At 36.9% G+C, this 11,664-nt stretch overlaps 1 protein-coding gene across 1 annotated transcript; it reads right to left on the reverse strand.

Moving 5' to 3' along the window:
- Window positions 1-7,626: 7,626 nt before the first annotated feature.
- Window positions 7,627-11,461, reverse strand: LOC145028808 (protein C2-DOMAIN ABA-RELATED 4-like). The gene is made up of 3 exons (XM_078977541.1): window positions 11,132-11,461; window positions 10,514-10,609; window positions 7,627-8,070 (listed from the first exon to the last, which is right to left on the reverse strand). Exons 1-3 carry the CDS (start codon window positions 11,240-11,242, stop codon window positions 7,795-7,797), a joined length of 483 nt encoding a protein of 160 aa, XP_078833667.1. The 5' UTR covers window positions 11,243-11,461; the 3' UTR covers window positions 7,627-7,794.
- Between the last annotated feature and the right edge of the window lie 203 nt (window positions 11,462-11,664).

Here is an 11,664-nt window from a genome sequence, read left to right on the forward strand (position 1 = left end):
CCTCTCCGGAGGCACTCCGGGCAACTCTTTCGGAAACACATCAGCAAACTCTCTCACCATCGGGACCTCTGAAACCGAGAGTTGGTCCCTATCCCGTGTATCTCTCACATATGCCGAATAACCGGCCCACCCATGCTGAATATCCTGTCGGGCCCTGACTGCCGAATAGAACCTTGATCCTATCTTGGTGCCCTCTCCATACACTATAAGTTCTCCCCCACTTGGGGTTCGAACTACCACCCGCTGCCTCTCACAGTCAACCATGGCACCAAAAACAAATGAGCCAATCCATCCCTATAATCATGCATACATCCTCCATGGGAATAGGAATCAAATCTATCAGGAAGGACGCCCTAAAAATCTCCAACTTGCATCCCCGATAGACCGAAGAAGCGGAAACTCCATGCTCGCTGGCGATCGAGACCCGCAACGGGCACTCGAGATCATCCATCGGCACCCTAAACCCTCTACTAAAAGTCTGCGATACGAACGATCGACTCGCCCCCGAGTCAAATATAACCAAAACAGGCAAAGAATTTACTAACAACGTACCTAATAACAGGTACAATCAATAAGCATAACACAATACAATAATCAAGATAGAGAAGAGAAACGTACCGGCAACCACATCCAGTGCAGTCTTGGCCTCCTCGGTCGTAAGCTGGAAGGCACGTCCCTAAGCCCTCGGAGGCTCCACCTTAACTGACCTCCCATCACTAATCTTCCCAGCAACGGGAGTAGATCCCTGCGCTGACTTAGCAGCGAGCTGCGGACAGTTGGTCTTCACATGACCAACCTGATGACAATGGTAACAAATCCTCATATCTGGTGGAGGGGCGGATTGACGACAGTCCCTAGCATAATGCCCCTCCTTCCCACATTTGTGTCATCCTCCTTTTGCTCGACAAACCCCTAAATGAACCCTTCTGCACTTTCCACAATTACGCCTCTGCTGACCCCCAGATCGTGTATCAACGGTCTTAGAACACTTAGGCGCCGACTGCGACTAGGCTAGTGCCTGACGCTGCTCCTTCAACTACAACTCTATCTCCAACTCACGCCGCCTCGCGGCTTCTTGAAGATCCAGGAGGGTATCACAACGCTGTGTAGCCATAAACTGTCGTATATCCGTCTTGAGCATACTCAGATAACGAGTCATCTGAGATTGCTCCGACACAAACTCCGAGCAAAACATAGCCCTCTCTGGGAACATCCGGGTAATCTCCATCACCGACTCTCCATCCCGTCTCAACGTCAAGAACTCCTGAGGAACCTAGCAGGTGCGAAACATATCCCTGAACTGCTCCTAGGTAATAGCAGTCTGCTGATCATCCGAATATGAAACTGTCATCAATCCCCACTAGTCCTTCGCCCCAAGCCTCAATAGGTTCAGGGCACATATGACCTTCTGGTCAGCAGGACAAGAGCACGTGAAGAAACATCCCTCCACGTCAGATAACCACCTCATAGCCCGAATAGCATCATGTGTACCATCAAATGTCGGGGGATTCATATTCTCGAAGTCCCGGTACCGGAAAGCCCTATCGGCTCCTCCTCCAACCCCTGCCGCAGTTACAGCCGAAGTGGCTGCAGCGGCAGCTGTCTCTGCTAGAGCTGCATATCGCTCATCAAAGTACTCAACCACCGCGGTCTTAATCAAACCAAACATCTCTGGCAGCTGTGCTCGAAAAGCCGCAACGACCTCATCATGCAGAATCTCCTAAATCCTGGCATCCAGCTCCTCAGTCCCAATCTGAACTACGGACTCAGGTGCTATCAGCACCTCTGACCTTCCATCTCCTATCCCCGATCCTGACCTAGATCCCGACCCGGATCCATCTGCAAAGCGTCTCGTCACCACCATGCTGCAAACACACCCAATATATCAGATAAACAATATAACGTTGGGAGACCAAAATCCAAAACCCTAGGGGTTGTGACTTCCTTGCTATGTGTATGGGTCCTATGCTTTCAGTAGTACGGGCCCATACTACCTTCCACACCTACCCATATTTTTCTCAAGTATCACTACAACACCCTAATACTATACTCAACATACTATGCGCTCAACCCTCACTAATAGGGGACATCGCCTATCTCGCAACTGATCCTGCAGTTCCACACCACTCACACATCCATGAAACTTCCATCAATCCCTGCAGCGCCAGTGTACACTGGCTGCACATAACACTGGACCCGATAGACTTTCAAATATCTGATCCTACACTAAGGTCGAATCAAACATTCTCAGGCTATAAGATCTTGACTACACACAGCCGTGGTGCATACACTAAACATCTACAATCATGATGTCAATTCCATATAGACGAATCCTAGGCTAATAAGCATTATATAATCAGGCAAATCTATCATGCGATTCCTGAAGATCCCTAGCCAAGCACTAGTATGCTGTTCTAATCATATCAGAATATCAAATAACTGTATGGTATTTTGGGGCTTACTTACAGGCTCCGGCTGATCGTACTCTCTGCATCCTCCATCCTTATCTTAAAAATCATTTTAAAATTTTACTTTCTGAAAATCTCCTTGATTTGAGACTAGATTCACACAAGTGTTCCTCCCATTCGCTCAAACCAAGGCTCTGATACCAACTTTAACATCCATCAAATTTACACCAAATTTAAACTTTTAATTTTAACAAAAGAAACAAATAGTAATTGTTTTTACAAAACATTTCCAAATCATTTATCATCAGAGTGTCCCAAAATAGATCATAAGGATGAGGAGCAACCGACTCATCGAGTCCCACAAAGGACTCACCGAGTGGATCACTTAGTTCGCGATCCAACCCGCTACTACTCGACGAGTAGGGCCAAAACCCAAAAATATTTTATTTAAAGTATTACCTGAGAGTCGGGTCGTTACACTTGGGAACCTGATGGTTGGACCGGGTGCGAGACTAGTAGTCTTAGGGATCAACTAAGGGTATCTATTTACCGTTCAGGTGAGGGATATTGAAAGTTATGGTGCATAACAGATCTCAAGGTGTCTTTTAGAGGTCATGTGGGATTGCGGTGCGTGTGTTCCTGGATCAGCAACCGGGTAGGTTTCCGGTGTTCCGGATTGTTAGCAGGTAAGTTAGGACCAGGGAGGTCCCATATGTTCTTCAGGAGAGCAGCTACGTGGCAACATGATGAGTTCAAGTGGTTTCAGCGATTAGGGGTCCGTGTATGGAATTTCCTGTCATTCGGGTCATATGCTAAGTGGTTTACAGTTGGACTATATAATATCAGGAGCTGAATAGCCAATTGGAAGGTAAGTGTCGTGATCTCGGCAATGATTCGACATGGGCGGTCTTTTAGGGAGATAGGTCATCTCGAGACTTTGAAGTCTCAGATTGAGTAAGCGGAATTTTATTGCAAGGGATTCGTTTCACCTTTGTGTTTTAGAACCGTGCGGGGTTGGTCTTAGTTTCCTTGGAAAGATTGTGGTATTCTCGGGCTTATGGCCATGTTGCTCAGGTTGTTTGGTATGAAGGGGATGGAGATGCATGATTTCGAGGACGAAATCTAATTTAAGTGGGGGAGAGTTATAACACCCGGTTTAGAAGGTGCTCGGTTGCAACTTTGGAGGCCAAGGATATAAGCATAATCTATCGATTTGACCTTTTATGGCTCTCGGGTCTTATTCGGAAGGTTGTAGGGCTCGGGTGTGGAGCTGGAATGTAGGGTTTCTCACCACTTTTTCATGGATAGGAAGTTCGTAGGAAATAAACTTAGAATGAAGAAGTTATAGTACCTTGAAGATATTAGCATTATTGGTCCTTAGTAGAGAAAAGTGGCAAGGAGATCACATACATGCAAGGTGCCCAACAGAATAGTACGCCGAGTGTAAGCTGGGGTATGCCCAGGGTAGAGAGGATAAGTGGTCGCGAGTGTTGGAGACGTACGCCCAATGCATGAGACGTACGCCCAATGTATGCTCAGAGTCCCTAAACCCTAATTTTTAGGGCGTGCCACGATACAAAGAACATTATACCCTCAAGGGTCAACCTCCTTCTCACCCTTAGATAGTTTTCACGAAACCCTAATCTTCTTTGAGTGTGCTTGGAGCTTGGAAGGCTTTGTGAGAGCATTTTGGTGTTTTGGATTCACCCTTCAAGGAAGCAAAGGTCAAGGTAAGGAGTTGGTGCAAAAGAGAAGTTTCAGATCTGGGATTTCTGCTTCACTTCAGACCTTTTCAAGGTATAAATTCATAAGCTTGATGATTAATCTCTTATATCTCTCTTAGGATGAGTTTATGGACTCTTTTGGTACAAGAATGGATCTTTATAACTCAAGCACATTTCTAAGTCTAGGGTTGCCTTCCTTAGTATCATATGAGTCCCATAAGTAGTAAAGTTTCAATCTTTAGGGCTCATTTGTGGCCATGCATGATATGTAGCCCTTTTCATGGAAGTTTGTTGTCATATTTCAAGTTTGGGCTCATTTGGTGGATTGCAAGCCACCAAGTAATCAACTTTATGGATTATGATGTCGAAGAGGACTTGGATCTGTAATTATAGCTGCTAGAATGGGGTATTAAGCACATAATGGAAAAGTAGCTTAATAGGGGAGTACACTGGGCGTACATGCAGGTACGCACAACGTACACCACGTTCATCCAGTACGCTTAGCGTACAGGGGAGTACACCTTGCGTATTCATCAGTTATGGGCTTGGAGTGTTTTGGGCCTCAGGTTGGGCCAGGTAGTGGGCTTTGAGCCTTGGGGCCTTAGTGGACCATCATAAGTCAAATATTTTGGTCTAGGAATATGTTTGGGCTTAAGGTAAGGCCTATTAGAGGGATTTGGCCCAATTTAGAAAATTAGGCCATTAGTAGGCCACTAGTGGACTTGGAAAGCCTGCCTAGTGTTGGGCTTTTTTTTAGGGATTGGACCTTAGTTTGGAACATACTGGGCCAGGGGTAAAATGGTCATTTTACCCCCAAACATGGATTAAGGATTATAGTATCAGGGGCCCACTTGCTAATTGCGTATATTGATCGGTATTGATAGCTTAGGAAGGGGACAGAGCAGCAGCTAAGGATTTCATTCAGGAAGCTTCTGCATTCGAGGTGCGTTTTCTCACCATACCAATAGGTCTAAGGCACCAAGGCCGACCCATTTTGTGATAGCCGATATATTTCTTGTGTAGAGGTGTGTGGCATATTTGTGCATTGATACATGGTAGAGATATTTTTTACAGCTAATGGTAGAGGTAGCCTTGGTGGCTAATGGTAGAGATAACCTTTATGGCTAATGGTAGAGATATCCTTTGTGACAAATGGTAGAGATAGCTTTATAGCTAATTTATATGTGATATGTGGTAGAGGTAGCTTTTATAGCTAATTGATATGTGACATGTGGTAAAGGTAGCTTTTATAGTTAATTGATATGTATTATGTGGTAGATGTAGCTTTTATAGCTAATTGGTATGTGTTATGTGGTAGAGGTAGCTCTTATAGCTAATATGATATGTAGATTGTGTGGGGTATTCTCTGAGTAACTCACTAAGCATTAACTTATAGGTGGTGGATTTGTTTCAGGTACTTCAGGTTCTAAGGGCAAGGGCAAGGTGTGATGGCGCGATGTGCACTCTCTAGCAGACGCTTTCACGGGATACTCTGATGTTTGGAATAAAAGTTGTATTTGACTTATGTTTTGAAAATAATTATAACTGGATTTCTTAATGTATGAAAATATGTTTGATGATTCGAAAATGAAAATTTTTTGTGAAAAATTGGGTCGTTACATATATGCTATTAGATATAGATGTATTAAAATATGTTTTTTAAAAAAAAAAAAGATTTTTAGCTTTTTTGATTATTTTACGAAAAAGTTTAATTCTTGTTTACACGTTTCTATACCGGTAAGATTCATAATTCTAGCTCTGAATACCAAAATGAAATAACAAATGTATCAAAGAATAATAAAGATAAATAGATAGACTAACCTGAATATTGTGATTGTAATGGATGATATGAACTTAGATGTTGGATGCACTCTGCTATTCATAAATATAAATTTCAACAGGGAAAGCTTTGAGAGTATTTAAATCTTACACAAAACAACTATGCTTTATTCATAATTAGCAGCACCGTGTGTGTGTGTATGTGTGTGTATATATATATATATATATATATATATATATATATATATATATATATATGAATCCTCGGGGAAATCAATGTTTGTTCTTGTCACCAAGCTCTTTGTGCAATGTGTATATATAATAATGTGAGTGAAGTAAGAGTGACGTGAGTCCTTTTGTCGTAATATGTTTATAATAATGTAAGAAGAATAATTACGTTTGTTGTCTTAGAATAATAGCTTGCAATAATAGATTGTAATAATGTAAGTTTATTATTTGTAATCATATGTGTACCAAACTCTCGAAGAGCCTATATGTGTATATAACTAGGGCACTGCCCATTATGAATGAATCAAAGTTGTTTTGTGTAAGACTTGAATATTCTCAAAGCTTTCCTCTGTTGAAATTTATATTTCTGAATAGCAGAGTGCATTGACGGAACATATATAGGGTCAGAGGGGGTTGTGCCCCCACCTCCATCCCCCCTATTTTTTTATAATTAGTTTATTAGTATTAAAAATGTTACATATTATGCCCAAAACTATAAAATTTGACTTCCCCCTCCCTCATATTCTTTAATTTTTATACGTATTGTATTTTTGGCACCCCAAATCAAAACTTCAAGCTCCGTCACCGACAGAGTGCATCCAACCAATGTTGTAAAAACTGGTTTGAACCCGGCCGGTCGAACCGGTTGGACCGGGAACCGGGAGAGGGAGCGGTTTAACTATCACCAGTTTTACATTGATTTCTAAACCGGATTGAACCGGCGGTTTTTAAAAAAAAATAAAATTGGTTGAACTGGTCAAAATAAACCGGTTCAACCAGTTAAACCAAATAAAAACACATGAAAAAGAACCATTTACATAATGAACTTTGCTGATTTTTTAAAAATCTATTTAGTTTTCTCTAAATAAAAACATATGGTAAATGTTATAAATTATTTTGATGTGTTTGTATTCATCAATAACTATATTTTGTTTCGGTATTATACTTTATTTTCTTTTTGACGTATATGAATTGATGTAAAACACTAAACTTATGATTATGTGTTATTTTAATGTATTTGGATTCATCCACAACTTATTTTTATGTATATTTTTAATGTTTAAACTTGTAAACATCAAATTCATAATTTTTATATGTATGTATGCGTAGGAAAATAGAAAAATAAAACATGAAAAATATAGAAACCAGTTCACCCGGCGGTCGAACCGGTTAAACCGGGAACCAGTCACCATACCGGTTCAACTAAAAAACCGGTTTTTAAAACATTGCATCCAACATCTAAGTTCATATGAGCATCATATCATCCATTATAATCACAATATTTAGTCTACCTATTTATCTTTATTGTTCTTACATACATCTGTTATTTCATTTTGACTCATGATTTTCTTAAAAACATTTTTATAATCATTTCTTCCAAAAAAAACAACATAGTGATAGGAGTGAAAGTAACCAAACTAATAATGAATTTTAATAACTTTATGTCATTACAAATTTCATAGATAAAAATGGGCTATATTGCATCTTTCCATTCAATTCCAAAGACATAATGAATAACAACACCCACCCATAAAGAATAAAAATAATCAAATCCATTCCATCATATCAAACAAACAAATTTTACTTTTTTTATATCATTGGTATTCTTCGAACCATTCAATTCCATTCTTTCTCTAGCTCCATCATCCCAAACCCTATTTGGGAAGCTCAATCCAGTGCAATTCGAGTTCAACTTCACCACATTCAACGTTTTGCAATCTAAGAGTCATACCTTGAACGACTTTTCCATCTTTAAAAGTTACACAACTTTCTTCAGACAAACAATTATTCCTATCAGGTTTTATCGTTTTTAGGACGGTCCCATTTGGGACAGTATCTATCGATTTTACTACATTGTAAAATGGTTTGATGCTAAATTGAGCATCTCCCATCTCGTCATCTTTAGTAAATATGTCATGGTCAAACACCATCTGCAGATAATATATACATACAAGAAAAAAACGCTTAAACGTTTATTTATTTGACATTATTTTGTTTTTTTTTCTGGATTTTTGCAAGAAAGTGGTTTTACACAAAATATGCAAAAATGTTTCACTCTTTTTAAAGTTTGGGCACCCATATGAAAGGTCTAAAGTTAAACATTAATCAGGGATGCTTGGGAGAATGATGTGCTAGTCGGGAACCCATTTTTTCACTTTTTTAAACCATTTTTTTGCAACAATGTTTTACTTTTTTTTAATGAAAAGTTGTTGAACTTTTTTTTTTTTTTTAATATCAATTTATGCAAAAATGTTTTACTTTTCTAATCATTTATTCAACAATGTTTCATTATTTTTACCAATTTATGAAACAAACGTTTCACTCCTTTTTACCCATTTATGCAAACGTAGTTTCACCAATGCAAAAATGTTACTTTTACCAATTTAGGCAACACAATTTTTTTTTTACCAATTTATGCAACCGGCACAAATTGTGCGGCTAACATTTTAGTAGGTTAAACATGTTTTCGGCAAAATATTGCATCTTTTGATCCTAAAATAGAACATTGTTGCAAATTCTGTATAAGAAAACCACTTAATTGCATAATTAGGAAAATTATCAAATGCTGTTGCTGAAATCCACACATAACCTAATTGAGAAATGGTAGATATATGTCACACGACTCAAGTACTTCTTGCTAGTTTTCTTAAAAGTCAACAAACAAACCGATACACCATGAATTATAAAAATGCACTTCTATACCATTGGAACAATATCAACTTAATAAAGTTATGGTTTTACCACTAAGCTAACTTTAGAGCATGTTTAAGAATTATTGATTTATTTATGAACTCTCCTTCATTTCAGGGGAAAAAGGAAAGAAGAAAAAGTTACCTATGATTTTTGTGTGTCAAATCTAAATTCCAACTTGACATTGGTTATGACTATTTTTACAGAAACTGCTAGATATATGAAAAGCTACTATAAGGAAAAATATATAGATTAATATTGACATCAAATTGAATTGAAATTAAAATATGGGATAACAATTTTGTATTTGAGAGGTGGTGACTGGTGATATTAGATTCTAGCATAATGCTGATTATCTTGTAACATTTCGGTAAATTCCATATCTATATTGATTATTTTAAATTAGATTTAGAAACTTGTTTGGGCATTTTAGAAAATATCGGAATTTATAGGAGAAAACGGGAAAAAAAAATGATATTTCTAAATTTATGAAAAATGATAGAAGTGTCTAAATTTATGAAAGCTGAAAGTACGTTGTTGTTTTCAGGTTGTAGGGGTTTAATATGGAAATAATGATTGATGGATTTGTGTGATTTTTGATCATTGCGTGATAATGGGATTAATCTGTATTTAAGACTATTGATGTATATGATGTTAGTATAATCTGTTTTACCGACTTGATTTGGCCTAAATTATTATAAAAGCGTAAAGGTTTAAAAAACATAAATTGTAAAAAGCTTTTTGAAACTTCTTAAACATTTTTATAAAACCTCTAAAAAGGAATCATCAGTTTTAAACATTTTTACTTACGTTTCAAACTTTTAAACCTTTTTGTTATGGTTTTTCAACATATATTTTTAAAAAAGTTTAAAAAGACTTGTAAATTTTTTTAAATATGTTATAAAAAAAAATTGTAAAAAAAAGTTTGAAAAGTTTAATAAGGTTGTAAAAAAGTGTAAAAAAAATACTAAAAAAATTATAAAAATGTGTAAAAAGTCTTCAAAAGTTTGTGCAAAAAGTACTTAAAAAAAAAATACTTGGACAATTTTGTAAAAACAATGGACCAAAATTGTTACAAATTGAAAACTTAGGCCAACATTGTAAATATGGAAACGACCTAGTAAACTTGTAGTAGCAAGTCAAAACACATAAGTTCTAAGCTAGTTACCTTTTTACATAGTAAATTGGGTTTGTTGGAAACTTAAAGACAATTTAAATAGTTTGTTTGGTGAAATAAGTGATAACCATTGTTAAAACTAGAGGTGTCCATAAGGTTAAAGCCTCAAGTTATATACAAATCGGACTACCTAAATAGGAAACTAGAGATAAAAGGGTATATCAAGAATAAAGTAAACCTATACTACAAATATATTATCTATAACATTCTCACTAGGAGTTTTTACCTAATGCTTGTATTTTTCATGACATGTGGTTAGTTAATTAATTAATGTTCCTGTTGTTCAATACAATTTGCAGTTTTAAGTTAAAAAGTCCATTGCTAAGTATCACGTGTATCCTTTTACCTAAAAAGGTAGGATTTTCAGTATATATGCCTTTATTGTGGTAAATCTAATTAGCAGAAGTGAATAATTTCACATAAAATGACTAACAGGTATTATACTAGAAATTTCATGATGAGAATATGATAAATTTAAGATGTAATTGTATATGTAAGATACATACCAACTTAATTGGAAGTTCTGGATTTTCAACAGGAAGAGTCAAATCTTCTTCCCACACAGGGTTAAGCTCTTTATCAATAATACGGGTTTTCAGAGTCTGTGTCCAATAAACAAAAAGTGAACATTTATTTAGGTGGAAAAACTGAAAAGAAAAACTAAGGACAAAAAACAAGCAAGTTCCAATATATGCATGAATCCCTCCCATTAGATAAACTAATTAAAAAAACATAATTCATGTTAACACTAAATGAAAATTATATATGCATTAATGTATAGTGGTTCCATTCTTTTCGACTTAAGGGACTTAACAAGGGCATGACTTAATTAATCACGTAAGCTTATATATGGGTGTTGATTTTTTGACCCAATGCATTTATAACTATAATGATCATGACTACATCTAATTAATAGCTAAAAATGCTATCAATACAATTTTCATGTCAGTGCTTCTTGATCGATTGATCATCACATATCTTAAGGAATTACATTCTATCAGTTCAATTCGTTATATTGTCATATATTGTTCTACTGAAGAAATTAGCATGCATGCATGTAATTAATCGAATGAAAGTGAAAGAGCATACGCTTAGAAGAAAAAAGAAAGGATATATATATTAACCTGGTCGCCCATTGTGACTACGACATAAGGATCGCTGGATTTGAAATCACGTATCGCGAGATCTATACCTCTTTTAATCCTAATTCTAAGAAGACCCAGCAAATTATCCATTACGCAACAATATTAAAACCTCCGCCCATACAATGATCCTGAAATTCAAATCGGGAAGATGAAAGAAGGTGCTAGTGATCCTAAATTGAAATATCGAATGAATGTAGGGTTTATATTTTTTGGGAATCGGGAAAAGGATTTGGGTTTGGGGATACGGGAACATGCATTTGGGTTGACTTTGTTCATCAACGTGAGGTGGGTTGCCAATTGCCACCATCAATTCTGTATATGAATGACCATGAAAGGACATGAAATCTCATTGGTGATGGTGATACACATGTTCTTTCTCGATTTTTTTTTTGCATGGGAAGTGTTATCATTAAAAAATTATTAAGAAAATAATATTAAATTTTGACATAATAGAAAAAAGGGCTTATGACGTTTTGGTCTTTTTCCAAATTATACAACATTTATTATTATAC

The sequence above is a fragment of the Lactuca saligna genome, chromosome 2, assembly GCF_052625555.1.
Source record: "Lactuca saligna cultivar CGN05327 chromosome 2, ASM5262555v1, whole genome shotgun sequence".
In the NCBI taxonomy this organism is placed as follows: Eukaryota; Viridiplantae; Streptophyta; class Magnoliopsida; order Asterales; family Asteraceae; genus Lactuca; species Lactuca saligna.

Coding starts and splice junctions, on each gene's coding strand:
- LOC145028808 (XM_078977541.1), bottom strand. CDS start 11,242: ATGGATAATTTGCTGGGTCTTCTTAGAATTAGGATTAAAAGAGGTATA. Junction 10,610..11,131: donor TAGTCACAATGGGCGACCAG/GTTAATATATAT, acceptor TATTGGACACAG/ACTCTGAAAACCCGTATTAT. Junction 8,071..10,513: donor CAGAACTTCCAATTAAGTTG/GTATGTATCTTA, acceptor TATTATCTGCAG/ATGGTGTTTGACCATGACAT.